Source organism: Rhinatrema bivittatum, chromosome 1 (assembly GCF_901001135.1).
Source record: "Rhinatrema bivittatum chromosome 1, aRhiBiv1.1, whole genome shotgun sequence".
In the NCBI taxonomy this organism is placed as follows: domain Eukaryota; kingdom Metazoa; phylum Chordata; class Amphibia; order Gymnophiona; family Rhinatrematidae; genus Rhinatrema; species Rhinatrema bivittatum.
This window is the reverse complement of record NC_042615.1, coordinates 668,516,623-668,535,057: the sequence shown is the minus strand read 5'-3', so window position 1 is coordinate 668,535,057 and position 18,435 is coordinate 668,516,623. Positions and strand designations below refer to the sequence as shown.

Below are 18,435 nucleotides of genomic sequence, written 5' to 3'. Positions count from 1 at the left end.
GCGCCTAAGCTGCAAAGGGAAAGGAGCGGGGCGTGATTTTAGCCTAGAATGTGAACATACAATATGCGATTGTAGATCAAGACCAGGACTGGTGATACTGTAAACAGTTGTGATCTTCATTTGGAACGATGGTATATAAAACGCCAAAATAAATACAAAAAAAAATAAAATAAACTAAGGACCATAGCTTGTGTCCGACAGGACATGAGTGTCCCGCCTCCCTTTCGTCTAACCTTCTGCCGTGCCTTCACGGCAGCCACCCCCCCCCCCCCCCCCCCCAACTCTCGGCGAACACAAGCGCGCACCCCATGATCGATGAAAGCTGCTACCCCTCTACGCTTGTGTACAACACATGCAGTACGAACCGCCTGTACGTATGGCCACGAGAGCATTCGTGCCTAGGACCCAAGCCGGCTGGCTGGGGCGTGGCGTATGGTTACGCGGAGTACGCACGCAAGCGCTCAGACTGTTGGGGGGGGGGGGCGGCCACTAAAGCGCGTGCGTTAGCCCCACCTTCTCCTGCTTACTCTGCGCCTCGAGCACTCTGTTGTAAATTGTATCGCGATTCCTGGCGGTGGCTGACTGTTTGCGCGCCGTCTCCACCCGCCTCCTTCGCTGGAGTATGAGGCAGCGGCTGACCGGTGGGAACCGGGGCCGCGAGGCTGTGGCAGCGCAGCAGTGAACTCCTCGCCGGATCCCTCCCGCACCCTGTTATTTTTGTTCTTCCACCTCGGAAAGTTTGCACGCCCCCGTTCTCCTGCACGGTGTTTTCTTTCTTTTCTCGTTGTGAATAGTCTTGATTGTGTGCGGTCGGCCTCTCGGGAGGGAGGCGGGACGTGTCGGAACATGATGGCGACGGAGGCAGGGAGTGAGGAGGGCGGCGGCGGCGACTCGGGGCATTACCCGAGTTGTGGGGCGGCCAGAGCCAAGCTGGCGGCGGCCCCGGGAGCGCATCCTCTTCCCCCCGCCTCCTCCGCGGCGGCGTCTCTGGGCGTCGGGCCGGGGGATAGTCTTGGGGCGCAGCGGATTCAGGCCGAGACGCTTGTCGCCGTGAGCCAAGGAGGCCTAGGCTTGCTGCCGCCCCTGCCGGGAGTCCTGGGTACGGTAGATGAGGTGGACTCGTTGGACGGACCGGAGTATGAAGAGGAGGAGGTGGAGATCCCGCTCAGCGCGCCCCCCACCAACCAGTAAGTGACTCCCAGCTTCAGCCCCTCGCTGCACTCGCCGCCTCCTGCCGACCCCAGGAAGATGGGGGCCCGAGGAGCTCGCTTGACAGGATGCACTGAACTTGTGGTGTCTCAGCCTTCCCCGGGCTGGCTACGTTCTCTCTCTCTCTCTTTTTTTTTTTTTTGTTAAGTGATTAAAACTATTTTCTTAGTCCATAGTAGCAGACTGTAGAGAAAATATGCTCGCCGGGAGCACTCCGTGATGCCCGGCGAGGGTGAAACATTGCGCCCTTTGTATTGTTTTAGACATTTTCTTTGGCAGGATGGCCATGTATCTGTTTAATAGATTAGTTTGGCATGCTTTCTGGCACAAAAGAAAGTATTGCACTGGAGCTTATGTTGTTTTGCAGAGCGTTGTGGCAGAAGCAGAATTAGAACCCGCTAGGCAGTTTTTATTCTTTTCCAGTACTTGTTTTGATTCTAGTTTTCATATTTATTCGTGCATGCTGATTAAATATAATGAGTAAAGAGCAGTTGCCGTTTTCGAACTTAAGTGGCAGTGTATGTAAGGTAAAGACTGGAAATACTGAATATTTTTCCCATAGACGCAAAATGGGAAAACAATTAGGATATTGGCTCTAAATTAAACAAAAAAGTAAATGCATTTGTCACAATTTTTTGGGAAACCTTATAATATGATGAATATGTTGATTTTCTTAGTGTCTCTTTTTTTTTTTTTTTTTTAAACATTGGTCATAACACATTTGTTTCAAGTTAGCAGCGGATTGTGAATTTCTAAATGGCAGAGGCATTTTAATGCGGACAAGTACAAAGTAATGCACATAGGATTATTTTTCTCTAACTATAGGGATGCTGGGTTCCTTGTTAGGTTACCACCCAGGAAAAGGTCTTGGAGTTCTTGTAGGCATTTAGTACATGGACGTTTGTGGCTTGGTGTGTGGTGGCAGTCAAAAAGCAAGTAGCATGGTAGGAATTATTTGGAAAGGAGAACAAAACTGAGACTGTCATAATGCCTTTGTAGATTCATGGTGCTATTGCACCTTTAAATATTTGCAGTTCTGGTTGCCCCATTTCAAAAAGGATATAGTAGACAGGAAATGTACAGAGAAGTGCAATAAAATGATAAAAGTGGGTGGAAATGCTTCCTTGGGAAGCGAGGCGTAACAGATTAGGGATCTTTAGCTTGGAAGAGATATGATTGAGAGTTATAAAATCATGAGTGGAGCGAAACGGGTAACTAGGGAATGGCTATTTACTTTTTCAAATAATGGAGAAAGGGGAGGAAACCGGCATATAACCAACTAAACTTTCAAGTATTGCGGTGAAAATGGACATCACTGTTATAATGCACATCCTGTTAACATTTTTTTTTTTTGTTTCTCTATAAATGGCTAAAATTAACATAAGTGCTGTGCTAAGTCAGACCATTGAGCCCAGCATCCTGACAGTGGCCAGTCTGAGTCACAAGTACCCTGCAGATCCTCAATAGTTAATCTATTTCTTCTAACTCATTCTTAGGGTTAAGCACTGGCTTTTTAAGTGTACCCTTAAACAATAAAATAAAACTTGCTGGGTAGATTAGATGGACTATTGTGGTCTTTTTCTGTCATCATTCACTGTCAGATTCTCTGATTAAAAGGACATTTTCTGTTTGTTTATGATAAGATACTCATCTCCTTGAAGTTATTGAAAATGTCTTGATTATATGTAACAACATTAAATGTTAATGCAGCGCATATTTTATATATTTTTTAAGTTTACCACAAACCATGTTCATTTTTCTATGAGGTGATTTACTTGTATTTGCATGCGACATCTAATTTTTTATTCACTAGACCCACATTTTTTATTTTTGTATAATAAACCGTTATTCTCATTTGTCACACCTGCATGCTGATACACTTGCTTTCCAGAGAAATTTAAGTTTATTAAATGGCTCACGTTGCCATTTATCCTTTTACATAGTTAATAGGTCTGAAGATGTTTATGGAAATGTAATGTTGCTTGATTACTTAACATGCAATACAATGAAGCTAGAGTTTTTGGATTTCATTGATAAGGATTTGTCAAACTGTTTTGAAATGGTTTTTGCTGAATGACCCTGCAAAGGTTGATCACTTGTTAAAAGAAAACAAAATATTCTAGTTGAAAGATTGACACACAAAATGTAACCTTTCATATACAACAACATAGGTGTGTTTTTTCAGATTTGTTCTTTGTAGTGAACCTGGTATAAATGATTGTTATATATGGATTGTAAAACAAAACATTTATTTTTTTGTTGATACTGTGGCTATATCCCATAGGGGCAATCCAATTAAATTTGCCTAATTGTCGTTCCTGCCCCCCCCCCCCCCCCAAAAAAAAATGAATTCATTGACATGATCACACTGCTGCTTCTGTAGGGTTTTCACTCTGTGCTATGGAGGAACATTCCTTACTGCACTTTTAATTGGAAAACCCATAATGTTGTATAATGCACCTACAATATAAAATATGTAGGTGTTTGAGTTGCACTGTCAGTTGTTTTCTTATGGAAGGACATTGTTGCTTGCATGTTTGTCTGCTTTGCTCATTGTGCATTTCTCAGTTATGAGCACACTGTGAAAGATGGAATAGCAACTTATGTGATGACAGAGCCAGAGAATTCGGAAATAGCAATATTGTATGCATATCTCATGGTTCAGTGTTTTTTGTTTGTGTGTAAATATAGCACAGTGGGAATCTGATTCATTCTGCTTGTGGAAGCTGTTTCAAACTAGGTATTTGATAGGGAAACTACTTTTCAAGTCATGCTTAATTTTACCAAGGAATGGAGGATAGTGAAGCAAATACAATTAGGGTGAATTAGAAGGAATGTTTGATGCCAAAGAACTTTTATGATCCAGTCACTTTATCTAAAGGCAAAACTTACTTCCAGAATTCCAGTTAGCTCTTGAGCTTGTTGTTGTAGATGTTCCCATCATGACTTCCAACTCCTTCATGGTAACCCTACACTCTGGAATGGTTAGTTTTGAAAATTATATCCATTTCAAGAAGCATTTGACCATATTCTGAGGGACCTAGGGCATTTTCTTCCTCCTCATACACCTCAGGAATGTTGTGAAGGGAGAGCAGAAGATGCAATCCTGTAAGCTTCTGTTGATAAAGTCACCATGGCTGGATAAATCTGTGTGAGTCACCTCTGTAGTATCAGCTGTGATTGGGGGAGTAACATCCTGATGAACTGGCATCAGCTCTACCACCTGTGAAAAGACCCCTCCATTACTTTTAAGCGTGTACCTTTCCCATGGCATCCATGATAATTGGATTAATTCTGTAGTAAAAGTCAATATCAGCCCAGTGTAAGCTCATAGACCCTGCAGTGGTCCTGATCTCTTCTTATGCAGGGCTTCCTGTTACCACAGAAACTCATGCAAGAACAGCGCCATCACAGGGCCTGTGAGTGTGTGCTGATTTCTGCTGCTACTGGTTGGTTCTGCTATGGAGAGTTCCAGTAGATAGGTGTACCACGGCTGTCGCGGCCAAGCCGGGGCTATTAATATTTATTTATTTATTTTATATACTGAGGTTCAATTAACAGAATTAATTATCACTTCGGTTTACATTACAACCAGCAAACGACAACAATGACATAGTCTTGTCTTACATTGAACAAGGTGGAGAAACCTGGATAAACATAACTTGGGATAAAACAGTGAAAGTGTTTTGAATTACATTGAACAGAGTGGAGATAAAACTTAGTGTTGCATCCTGGATACATTTTTGAATTGTCCTGGTGATCAGAGGAATTGGAGGGAATGTGTACATCAATTCATCCATCCAAGGGAGTAGAAATACATCTTGCGCTACCCTTTGAGTGGGCCAAACCGAGCAGAACTGAGGAACCTTCGCATTGAATTCTGTGGCGAAGAGATCTATTGACGGGAATCCCCATTGAGCAAAGATATCGAGAGTTACTTGGTGATTGTGTCCATTTGTGAGGATAGAATACTCCGAGTCTGTCTGCTCATGTATTCACAACTCCCGGTAGGTAAGTTGCCTGTAGATGGATGGAATGGCGATGCGCATGGTTGAAGATGATCAGCGTCTCCTTGCAAAGGGTCCATGAACCTGACCCTCCTTGCTGGTTTATGTAGAACATTGCTACCTGGTTGGCTGTGTATACCATTACTCGACGTCCCTTTAGCTAGGGAAGAAAGGCTTGTATAGCATTGCGAATTGCTCTGAGTTCCAACAGATTGATTTGTAAGTTCTGTTCGTAGTGGGACCATAGCCCCTGTGTCTCTAGGTGATTTAAGTGCACTCCCCATCCTTTTCGAGAGGCATCCATGGTTAGTACGATGTTGTGCGGGGGAGTGCTGAAAAAGGCACCCTTGGTGAGCGTAGTCCTGCTTAGCCACCAAGTTATGTTGGTTTTCATTGCTGTGGTGAGTCACCTTGCAAGTTTGTTTATTTTATTTATTATTTTTATATACCGACATTCGATCTCAATTGAGATATCACCCCGGTTTACCTTCAGGTACTGTAGGTATTTCTCTATCCCCAGAGGGCTTACAATCTAAGTTTTTGTACCTGAGGCAATGGAGGGTAAAGTGACTTGCCCAAGGTCACAAGGAGCGACAGCAGGACTTGAACCCTGGTCTCCTGGTTCATAGTCCACTGCTCTAACCACTAGGCTAGGTTGAGTGTGTTGTTTCCACTGACGTTTCAACCCCCATTGCAGATATAGCATGTGTCGTGTATTTGGGACTGTGAAGATGGCCGCTGCCATGTGTCCCAGTACAGTCAGTATGTGGCATGCGGAGGGTTGCTGTGTTAATCTTAGAGCACGCAGCATGTATTTCCAATCGTCTGTCCTCAGGCAGAAAAGCTCTGTTGCGAGTGGTACGTAGTCGTGCTCCTATGAACTGTAAGATTTGAGTTGGTGTTAAGGTTGATTTGTCGTAGTTGATGACCAGCCCCAGTTCGTCCAAGCATTGAACTAACTGCTGTTGGTGTTGCAGAAGGATGGAAGGGCTCGATGCCACTAAAAGCCAGTCGTCGAGGTATGGAAATAACTTCATACCTTTCTGCCGGAGGAAGGCCACCACCACTGCCATGTACTTTGTGAATACTCTGGAGGCTGCCGAGAGGCCGAACGGAAGAACCACATAATGATAATGGTTGTCCCTGAACTGAAAGGACAGGTAACTCCACGAAGATGGGTGTATCGGGATGTGGATATATGCATCATTCAGGTCTATGGAGCACAACCAATCGTTGGGTTGCAGAAGAGGCTATATGGTCTTTAAAGATACCATCTTGAACTTTTCCTTTATTAAATATTCAAATCTCAGAGGTCTAGGATTGGGCGAAGACCCCCCCCCCCCCCCCCCCCCGATTTCTTGGGAATGATGAAGTATGGTGAATAAAAACCCTTGTTGTGGGTTGATAAAGGAATGGATTGGATGGCTCCCTGTTGTAGCGATCGTATTTCTGTTGCTAACTGTGACTGATGGCTCTTGCAAGTTGTTGCTATCAGATGCGGGAGCGGAGGTAGTTGCGCAAATGGTAGCTGGTACCCATGTTCTACTATCTCTAGCACCCAACTGTCTGACTTTATGGCAGCCCATGCTTTTATCCTTGATGTAATTCTGTCTGGCGGTGTTACAGGTTGTGGTGGTGGCCTCTGAATCCCTGAAAAGATTGCGACTGCTTGGCTGGGACAGATGGCTGTTGTCCTGTGCCGTGTTGAGATCTAGTGCAACCTCTTCCCCTTTGCGGCTGCAGATGCTGCTGCCTAGGCTGCTGTTGGAAGGGTGTAGGCCTGTAGGATGAGTAGGACCTGTAGGGACGTCTAGTGAAAAACTGTCTACGTCCTGATGGAAAATATCTCCTCTGTGCTTGAAAGGATGACGGGGTCGCTAGAGACTGGATAGCTACTGCTTGCTCTTTGAGATTCGCTACCGTCTCTTGGAACTTATCACCAAAAAGATTTCCCCCTTTACACGGGAGGTTAACTAGTTTGCTATGTACGTCCTTCCTAATTGCACTGACACGTAGCCACGCTGTTCGGCGAGCTGCAATCGCTGTCGTGGACGACCTCAAGGAGGTCTCAAATGCCTCATACCGTCCAAAGTAAATGACTGATGCCCTCTTCGATGTCGAGAAGGGGCTGTTGTGTTGATTGCGTGGATATCTCCGAGGTGAACAAGCCCTGAACTGCCTGAACACACTCATACAGATATTGGAGTATGTAAAATTGATGCGAAAAAATTATCGCAGTTTGCAGTAATACCTATTCGAAGTGCTGAGAGTGCACTTTGCGATAAAAAGCCTATTACCATAAAACACGCCCATCTTCCTATCGCATGCGATATTTAGAGCATTTTGATAAATCCAGGCCTAAGAGAGTTTTCTTCTATCACTACAGCCTAACTGCAGTTTTGAAATCAGCATGCCTATTTAAGTCTAAAACAGCTGAAAAATCGAACTCAACAGGAATTATGTTAAAAATTGTTCCCCAGTGATCCTTGTCTGGGCAAATTCAGCACTTATCTTCCCAAATGGATGTGATGGTTTCAGACTTTTCAGTACTTAAAATTCAAGTATCAGATTTGAGAGAGATCACCTTGTATAATAGACTGAAGTAGCTTGAAGTTAAATTTATTTTTAACCAAAAGTCATTAATATTGCATAATAAGCTTGAGCATGGAGAATCAGGTCCAAGAATTTGCACATGGTTTAGCTTTCCTAAGCTTTTTTATGTTTCCACATGTGTGCTTGAAGTATTAAAAGCGCCTACAGCATCATTCCTGCCTTCCTCAGAGCAAGAAGAAAGAGAGCGCTGCTCATCAATAGTTTGCATTTGAATTTCTAGAGAGGTCGGACATGATCACCAGCAACTTTGCTTGTTCAGTTGGCATTGGACTGGGGGAATATCTTAACTTTCTTTAATCTAAGATGTTAACTTTTTTTTTAGATTTGTAAGAGTATATATGTTTCTTGATGTAGCTCACAATACAAAAAAAGAAGAAGCAATTTTTGTTAATGAGGCCTAAGATGTTGTAGCTAGGTGCCTCCTTTTTGTGTTTCTTTCTAATTGCATTGTGAAGTTTATGGGGTATAATATATTTTCTTTATCTCAGCTATTGGATGTTTGACTAACAAGCTAGTGGTTTCTGGTTCAGTAGGTTTGCCATTGAAAGAGCCAGTAGGAGAATCAGGCGTCAGAGACTTGCAATTTGAAGTGTAGCCCCTCAATGTGTCCAGCCCATCAGTGTGTGTTTTTTTCCTTTATCTTATGAAATCTTTTTTTCTTTTCTCTGTTGTGATTCTCCACTCCTGCCTTCTGTATAAAAAAAAAGTCTTGATCTTTTTTTGCTCAGCAGTTTTGTTCTACTTTTTTTTTTTTTTTGGGTTTCAGCTCAATCATAAGCAGTGTGCCTTAGCACTATGAATCTTATCACATCTATAGAGGCTTATTCTTTGTATTTTTATATCCCTTCTAGCTTCACTGATACAGCGAATGTCTTTAGTCAGAGATCACAGACTATGGCTGTCTCTGGAGCCCTGTGCGCATGCCCACTTATTCAACCAATAAGTGTAATTGTTGAGTGGCGACAACTTTCTCCTCATAAGGGTCTGTCAGTGTTGCCTTCATAGCATCCCCAGCTCCAAACAGCCCCTAAGAGCTGAAGCCAGGCCCAGGATTTGTCTCTTGTCTTTTGCAGTGCTTAGCACTAACATTAAGCCTCACGTCCAGTGCCTGCTGATTTTTAAAATGTGGGATTGTTCTCATAGGTGGTGTGCTATGTCTGTTATGCTTTCATGTTTCTCTTTTGTCCCTCATTCTTTCAATTCGTGTTAGAAAAGCATTTGCCTCTGCATTTAAACAATTCAGATTATTCATCTGTATTATCACTTTGAAATTTCAGTGGCATTATTAAACAGGGACTGCTTTCCCCTTAACATATATCATACTGTCAAAACATAAATCCCATGTGGGATCTTGTACAGTTAACTGTTTCTGGTCTTTTTAATAGGAGCCTGTGACATACTTTATAAGAACACAAGATGTTATTGATATTTTGTAAGTAAAATGTCATAAGATCTTATAAAATTGCTACCTGTCCTTGAAAAACCCTTGGGTGCCCAAGAGACCAAAACTTAATTCCTAGCATCTGCAGAGACAAACAGATAATAAAGCTGCTGTAGTATCAGACATGCTGTTGAGAGCTAATGGCACAAGCCTACTCAAGCCCAAAGAGGAGAATGGAAACTTGAATTAAAACTATAGAAAACAAGTACAGTATATAAGAACTCTTAACCACCAACGTTTGTCTTTTAAATATATTTCAATTTTATTTTTTCAATTTTTTTTTTATGGTGTAGCTAAATGCTATAAACAAGTACAATTTTAAATTTGGGTGTTTCTTGGCTCTACCAATTCTTTAGTTGTATTCCTTTTCCAGCATAATACACATTTTGAATAAAACGATATATCTTTAGTGTAAGGGCCTGTCAGAAAAGATTGAAAAAAAAAGAATATCCACATATATACTTAGCACTCCAACTTCCTCCTGACCCCAGCAATGCTCCTTTACTCGGCAGCTGAAGGTATGTGCAGTATTAAACAGTATATGTAAGAAATTTCCCCAGCAGATAGACCAGCATACTAAGTCAATGGGCACATTTCTCCAGGTGTGTAAAAAGTACATGCACTGTATGCACAAAGACCAGGCAATGATTAAAAACACCATTTTAAGCATGTAAACATGGTTTACCCATGTGAAACATGCAGAAAATGGACATCTGTGTCCCATGAGAATATTATTTATAGAATTATGTCCCCCATTAAAGTTAGGGCACAATTTATTGATGGGATACAAGTAAACACTCTCTGGAAACCAAATTAAATGGCTTTTAAGGCAAATATTTTTTAAAGCCTGATTGCCAGCGACCAACACACATCCATAGCAGATTTTATAGAGTATGGCTACTTTTCTTATTTGTAAAAATCTCGTGTCCACATTTCATTTGCTGGTATAACATCACACATGAATAAGAAGCATTAATGTATCTGGCTGCCTAAAGTGCCGGAGAAGTCTTCACAAAATACATCAATTCATGCAGAAAACTGACTATTGAGAAAAGTCTTACTATTTCAGGACTACGATAACGTGTTTTACAGAATATGAAAACTCCATAATATTATTGCAGGTGATCAGCTCGCATTTAATTTGCATATGAGTAGGAACCTTCATTTTTGGTTTTTAGTTTTTAGTTTTCCTGACAATTTATCAGTTTATTATAAGAACAGAAAAAGAAAACCAGTTGGGGGGGGGGGGGGTAAAAATGACTTATTTTTATCAGAATTTATTTTGATGGATAAAACCAGGACAAAAAACAGTATTAAGCATATTCTCCCCCTATGCCCTACTGCAGTGATGGCTAACCTATGACACGCCAAGACGTTTTTGCTGACACGCGCAGCGTTTCATGGACTATCGGGATTTTTTTTTTTATCGGCTGCACCCCCAATGCCCCCGGGTGCAGGGAGGCTCATGCGGCGCAGCGCTAGGCAGGGCCTCACCACGGCCCGAAGAAAAAGATCGCATTTAAACGCGCTGATGCTCCTCCTCCTTCCTGCCTGTGTGGCCCCGGAAGTAAACGTTGCTGGAGCCGCGTAGGCAGGAAGGAGGAGAAGCATCAGCGCATGCAGAAGAGGAGCAGCACTTGCGCTTACGGGCTGCCGCGACTTCCAAGTTGCAGCGGCCCGAGAAGAGGAAGAGGCCCGGTAGCAGGGCCGCCGCGGCCCGAGAAGATCAGGGCTGCTACAGAGCCCATCCTGCTGCGACCCGCGAAGAGGAGGCCCAGAGATGAGAGAGAGAGGCTGTGAGGGTCTGTAGAGGGTGTGTTTGTATGCGTGTATGAGATGAGTTGAGAGATTGTGTTTGAGAGTGAGGACCTGAATGTTTGCAGAGACAGCATGTGGGAGTGGGAGTGAGAGAGAGCCTGTGTATGTAAGAGTCAAACAACATGTGCCAGTGAGAGCCTGTGTGTATGAATGATTGTATGTGACAGTGAGAGCCTGTGTGTGTGTGAGAGAAATGCATGTGAGAATAAGAACCTGACTGTGTGTTTGAGGGAAGAAGATGGAGAGAAAAGAAACAGAAAAAAGGACAATATAAAAGGAAATGGCAAAAAAAATAAGAAAGGGAAGGTGAAAAAAAAAAGCCTGTTACCAACCAATTAGAAAACTAAGATCAGACAGCAAAAGCAAAAAAAAATTACTTTTTAGTGATTGGCACATTAATCTTTGGGAATGTGCAAGAATAGCACTTTCTCCATGCGGATCTCACAATGTAGGAGATCAGCATGGAGAAAGTGGAAGCCCACGGGGCCTGCACAGAGGAGGCAGCAGAATGGGCTTCAGTGTCATTAACAGCAATTGGCACCTCCCCAATAGCCATGCAGCAGCAGTGACAGCGGCAGCAGAGGAATGAGAGAGGCTCCGAGATTGCTGGCAAAAGAGAGAGGGGTCTGCCTTTAGTGTGTGCATGTGTATGAATGGGACTCTGCCTGGGGGGTGTATGTGTGTGAATGCATGGGTGCCTGCCTGGGGGGTGTGTGTGTGTCTGTGTGACAATGAATGTGTGCATGCCTGGGGGATGGGGAGGGAGTGGTGTGAAAATGAATGGGAGCCAATAAAAGAAACCGACTGACAGATGAAGTTTGTAACGCTTGCTTAACTTTTTGTTATTAATTAGAGCTACAACTATCACAAAATTATGGATTTTTCTAGAAGTGACACACCACCCGAGTTATGCTCTGTTTTGTTTTCTGAATTTTGACACACTGAGCTCAAAAGGTTGGCCATCACTGCCCTACTGCAATAGCATTTATTCTTACCTGTGGTAGCTCCTGGCTCCTCTTCTCTCCTCCAGCTGTATGCTTCCTGAGACTCCAACATGCTGCAGCACTGCACTTCTGCTTTTATGCAGGGCCAGGGAGCATGCCAGAAATGCTTTTTGTGGACAGGGCCTGCTCAAACACATTTGCTGCATCAGACAGCAGGCACTTTGGCTGCTTGAGGGTGAGAAGGGTAACTTGAAACACAGCATGAGCGGCAATGGAGGGAGAGTGCTTTCATTGGTGTTGTGTGGGACTTGAAACACAGCATGTACTTTGGCCCACACTGGCTTCATGCAGTGTTGGAAGCCTTGAAATGCTGCATCTGCAGCACTGGAGCAGCTTTTTATTCATCCTAAAATTAGGGTGAATATTGGTTTAAACCAGGAATTTGAGTGAAAATCGGTTTAAGCTGAAACTGAGGACCCTACATATGTTTCTATAGGAATTCAGATATTGGATAAAATATTCAGACCACTGCTTTATTTTCACTTGCTGCAAAAACTATATTCAGGCCTGATTTTTTTTTTTTTTTTTTTTTTTAATTCTGTCATGGGCATATTTTTTATACCCTCTATTTTGTGTAATAGAGGCCTTGGTCCCTTGGCAGCAAACATCTGGCAGTGTTTCCTTTTTGTTTTCCTGTTCAGTTCAGTGCCGTTGGGAACAAGGATGTTGTGCTGTCCATTTTAATGTTTGTTTTGGCATTTCTTTTTTTTTTTTTTTTTTTAACTGTAGTTTGTTTCAAGTGAGGAATAGTAGAGAGATTTTTTGAACTTTGGATTTTTATCCAGTAACGTAGTAAATGATAGGTAAAGACCAAAATGGCCCATCCGACTTGCCCAGTAGGGTGTTTATGGTTGTAACCATAGTTCTCTCTAAGCTGAGCGTGTGAGCGATTGCTCATACATTTCGGAGCTTAGCTAATAGATTTTACATGGTTGCTCACATAAATTTCTCTTTGTGCTATATACAGAATGCAGTGCTAATACTGGTCTCAGATTGTTGGTTTAAAAAAAAAAAAATTGTTGCTCACATGAAAAAATATTTGCACACACTTAGTTACTCCTTGGAGGGAACATTGCTGCTCCATGCAGTTTACTCCAGTGCCTTGTTTGGAAGCACAGTGCAGTCATTTCACTGCCCTTTTGGGCTGAACCACCACACTCTACAAAAGTTACTTCAGTGCTTCATTACTATCCTCTAGCCACTAGATCCACTATGTTTATGCTATACTTTTTTAAAATTCAGTTACTGTTTTTTTCTTTACCACCTTTTATGAGAAGGCATTCCAGGTATTCTCTACTCTTTTTCATGAATATTTTCTGATGTTCCTGAGTCTGCTCATTTGAAGCTTCATATCATGATTCCTAGTTCTACAGCTTCTTGTTTATTCAAGGGTTTATGTATTAATACATACCTCTCTCCTGGGGGAGTTCTACACAAAGAAATTCTGCATCGAAAAATTAAAAATTCTGTGCACACTTTCCAAATTCTGCAAAATTCTGCACATTTATTTGTCAAAATAACACTATTTTTTGCAAATTATTCGGCATTTCAGTGCAATCCTTTTTTCTCACTTAGCAAGGGTCTGTAGTGCCCTAGGCAGACCAGTGTCACAGTACCCCCTTACAGTGGTAGATTTAGTCTTATTCTCTCCCTTGTACAGTTTGCTCTCTCTCCCCACCCCCCATACCAGCTGTTATTCTACCTTCAGAGGTCCTCCCTATCTGGAGATGTCCCAGCAGGGCAGGCTCGCGGAACAGGTATGTAAGCACAGCTATGCTGCCTCCTGCAAGCTTGACCAACATACTTTTGGGGATCATGCTCCTCCTTCCTCTTCCAGCAAATTTTGTGGAGTAAATATTTATTTCCTAGTGTGTAGCCAGATGGACTTGGGACCAATGGGTTTAAGCTCCCTTGCCAGTAGATGGAGACAGAATCAGGCTTCAAAGCTGACGTCACCCTAGATACTCCTGCAGTGACCTCAGCCCTTCAGTATTTCTCAGTTTCCAGCAGATGTGGACGTGTTTTCCCTATGGGGATCACTGTACCTTTTGGAAGAAGAAATTCTACTTTTAAATTGGAGAAAAGATTGAGCCCCGCTCTCCTGCGGTGATACCTCTAAAGGTCCCTCCTCCAGTTTTGAGAATTCCTGAGGTGATTGCTGAGATCACTTAAAGGTATCCCTTGGTCCAGTAGCCGGTTCCCAGCATGGACTTTGCTGCTGAAGCAGCTGAAAGGCAGGAGGTGCAGGAAGAAGAGTGTGGTGGTGACAGCCAAAAGCTGTCTCCCCCTGCAGCCGGAGACACTCTCAGCTGGTAAGTGCTGAGCCCAGGTAAGTAAACAAAAAAAACCCTTCCTCCCTATTCAGAGACATTGTAGGGGTTTCAGAAAGACTTCCTTTAGTCTCCTTCCTCAGTGCACCCTACTGACGTTGTTCCCAATTCCGTTGAGGTAAGGGGAAGTGGGCTTCCGAGCGGGTTGAGCGGGCCCCCTGGTGGGCTAGGCCCTACTTTAGGCTTGGTCAGCACACCGCGCGGTAGACCGCAGTGGTGCCATCTTGCGCATATTTCTTTGCCTGTATTGCCCACCATAGAGCTTCAGTATGCGCAGTGCATGTCTGCTCTGTGCATGTGCACATATGCACACAACTTACTAGGCACAGAATATAAGTAAAGCTGGGTGCACGGGCTGTGCGTGTGCCTCACTGCAGCCTGCGTAGGCGCCCAAAATCTTTGCGCATAAAATTTTAAGCATGAGCCGTTGGAACCATTATCAGTATCTCCGGCAGCAAAGAAACATAAGCGCCTTTCTCTCTACACTGTTTGCCATATTTGGGCTGCACAGTGTGACCTAGATTCTTGCTTATGTCAACACTGTGAGGAAGCCCAGGGAGAGTTGGCCTCCCCGGACCTTGCTGAGCCGGCGCCTCTCATTCAAAAGATGAGTCAGCCATTGCTTTAACCGGAAGTACCCCTGATCTGAGTAACCCCGGGACTGGATCATCCATGGGAGAAGGAAATTTAGTGTCACCTACCCCAGTACCTCCTAGGCTGGGCATGGACCTGGCCGCCTTTTCTTGGTGGAATTCTTTCAAAGCCTTTGTACAGTTGCAGTCTACTACCTCTCTTGCCCCTGTCAGGATTGAACCTCAGCCAGTAAGTTCTCCCAGTCCTATCGGCAGACCTCAAGGCGTGCCGCAACTCACTAAGGGTATCCCTGATAGGAACCCGGACGGCATGGATGATGAAGAGGATCCAGATTCCTTGGAAGATGGGGAAATCCCCCTGGTTTGGAACCAGGTTACGATTTTTCCATAGACGAATTGCCGGCCTTGGTTTCCCAGACCCTGAAGATGCTGGGAGTTCCTGGAGTGGACTCTGATGGAACCAAAGAATATTCCAATTCTGATTTTCCTATGGAAAGCCTCTTGCTACTTTCTAGTACTGGAAGCCATCCAGGAGTTGATTGACCTGGAATGGGAAGCCCCACAAGCAAGTTTTAAAGGTGGACGAGCATTAGCTCTATACCCATTAGATCCGGCAGCGAGAGAATGTTTGCGTTTCCCTAAAGTGGATGCGCTGGTCTGTGCTGTCTCTAAGTAGAGGGAGGAATGGCTTTAAAGGATGCACACTATAGGTGGCTAGAGTCATAAGAACATAAATTGCCATGCTGGGTCAGACCAAGGGTCCATCAAGCCCAGCATTCTGTTTCCAACGAAGGCCAAACCAGGCCACAAGAACCTGGCAATTACCCAAACACCAAGAAGATCCCATACTCCTGATAGGGAATAGCCACTGCTATTAAATGTAAGTAAATTTGATTAATAGCAGTTAATGGACTTCTCCAAGAACTTATCCAAACCTTTTTTGAACCCAGCTACACTAACTGCACTAACCACATCCTCTGGTGGCAAATTCCAGAGCTTAATTGTGCGTTGAGTGAAAAATAACTTTCTCTGATTAGGCTTAAATGTGCTACTTGCTAACTTCATGGAATGCCCCCTAGTCCTATTATCTGAAAGTGTAAATAACCGATTCAGATCTACTCGTTCAAGACCTCTCATGATCTGAAAGACCTCTATCATATCCCCTCTCAGCTGTCTCTTCTCCAAGCTGAAATGCCCCAATTTCTTCAGCCTTTCCTCATAGGGGAGCTGTTCCATACCCTTTATCATTTTGGTTGCCCTTCTCTGTACCTTCTCCATCACAACTGTATCTTTTTTGAGATGTGGTGACCAGAATTGTACACAGTATTCAAGGGGCGGTCTCACCATGGAGCGATAGAGGCATTATGACATTTTCCGTTTTATTAACCATTCCCTTCCTAATAATTCCGAACATTGTTTGCTTTTTTTTGACTGCTGCAGCACACTAAGCCAATGATTTTAAAGTATTATCCACTATGATGCCTAGATCTTTTTCCTGGGTGGTAGCTCCTAATATGGAACCTAACATTGTGTAACTACAGCAAGGGTTATTTTTCCCTATATGCAACACCTTGCACTTATCCACATTAAATTTCATCTGCCATTTGGATGCCCAATCTTCCAGTCTTGCAAGGTCCTCCTGTAATGTATCACAATCTGCCTGTGATTTAACTACTCTGAATAATTTTGTATCGTCCGCAAATTTGGTAACCTGACTAGTCGTATTCCTTCGGTAAGTGGATCCCTGAGGCACTCCACTGTTTATCCTCTTCCACTGAGAAAATTGACCATTTAATCCTACTCTCTGTTTCCTGTCTTTTAACCAGTTTATAATCCACGAAAGGACATCGCCTCCTATCCCATTACTTTTTAGTTTCCTTAGAAGCGTCTCATGAGGGACTTCGTCAAACGCCTTCTGAAAATCCAAATACACTACCGTACATCTACCAGTTCACCTTTATCAACATGTTTATTAACCCCTTCAAAAAATGAAGCAAATTTTGTTAGGCAAGACTTCCCTTGGGTAAATCTATGTTGACTGTGTTCCATTAAGCCATGTCTTTCTATATGCTCTATGATTTTGATCTTTAGAATAGTTTCCATTATTTATTCCGGCACTGACGTCAGGCTCATTGGTCTATAGTTACCCGGATCGCCCCTGGAGCCCTTTTTAAATATTGGGGTTACATTGGCCACCCTCCAGTCTTCAGATACCATGGATGATTTTAAACAGGGCTTTGATGCAATAGCAATGACCTTACAGATTGCTTCTTGTTGCACCCTGGTAGCTCGTTTGTGCCTGCTCCTCTCTCGGGAGGTGGATGACTTGGGGGTGAATTCCAGAACATTTATGGAACCCACCACTGTCATTTTAGGTGATGCGGGCTCGGAACTAGTCCGTACCTCAGCCAGAGGAGTGGCCTCAGTTGTGGCGGCCAGAAGATGGCTGTGGCCACGGAATTGATCAGCAGATGCAACCTCCGAGGCAAATCCCAAAAAGATGCCCTTTAAAGGATCTCTCTTCGGAAGCGAATTGGGAAAGCTGGCCAGTAAATGGGGTGAATCTCCAGTACCCAGGCTACCAGAAAATAAGAGAAAGCAGTTACAGCGCTCCTCTCCCATGAGCAGTTGATCCAGGGGCTCCCACCTCTTTCACCCCTACAGAAACTTGATATTTCAGAGGTCTCTGTCCTTTGGGAGGTCTCTGTCCTTTTGGAGTCGGCAGCCCAAGAGAGGGTCAGGCCTGGTTTCAGGTTCATCCCGAACCCCCCAATGAAGTTTTGCCGACCCACCCTGGGACCGAGATAGTAGGGTCGACTGTTCCTTTTCTACAAATGGTGGGTCGAGATCACTTCAGACAAATGGGTACTGGAGGTGGTCCATATGAGAAGGAAAACTGAAAATGTTATAGTGCCTCTGTATCGTTCCATGGTGAGATCGTACCTTGAATACTGTTTATAATTCTGGTCGCTGCATATCAAAAAAGATAAAATTGCGATGGAGAAGGTATAGCGAAGGGCGACCAAAATGATGATAAGAATGGAACGGCTCCCCTATGAGGAAAGACTAAAGAGGTTAGGACTTTTCAGCACGTGGCACATTTAAAACTAATCGGAGAAAGTTCTTTTTCACTCAACGCACAATTAAAATCTGGAACATGTTGCCAGAGGATGTGGTTAGTGCAGTTATATAGCTGTGTTTAAAAAAAGGATTGGATAAGTTCTTGGAGGAGAAGTCCATTACCTGCTATTAATTGAGTTGACTTAGAAAATAGCTACTGCTAGTACTAGCAACAGTAACATGGAATAGACTTAGTTTTTGGGTACTTGCCAGGTTCTTATGGCCTGGATTGGCCACTGTTGGAAACAGGATGCTGGGCTTGATGGACCCTTGGTCTGACCCAGTATGGCATGTTCCTGT

The 18,435-nt window shown here is 43.6% G+C and overlaps 1 protein-coding gene across 8 annotated transcripts in view; it reads left to right on the top strand.

Moving 5' to 3' along the window:
- Positions 1 to 468: 468 nt before the first annotated feature.
- The window catches only part of RASA1 (RAS p21 protein activator 1), a 384,196-nt gene continuing 366,229 nt past the window's right edge, over positions 469 to 18,435 (top strand). For 3 of the 8 annotated variants that reach the window (XM_029573696.1, XM_029573711.1, XM_029573702.1), the window contains exon 1: positions 473 to 1,187. In XM_029573696.1, coding sequence (XP_029429556.1) covers positions 847 to 1,187 — 341 coding nt within the window. In that variant the 5' untranslated portion in view covers positions 473 to 846. Of the gene's footprint in view, positions 1,188 to 18,435 lie in introns of all 8 variants that reach the window. The other 5 variants (XM_029573738.1, XM_029573747.1, XM_029573687.1 and 2 more) reach the window with 5 other exon arrangements.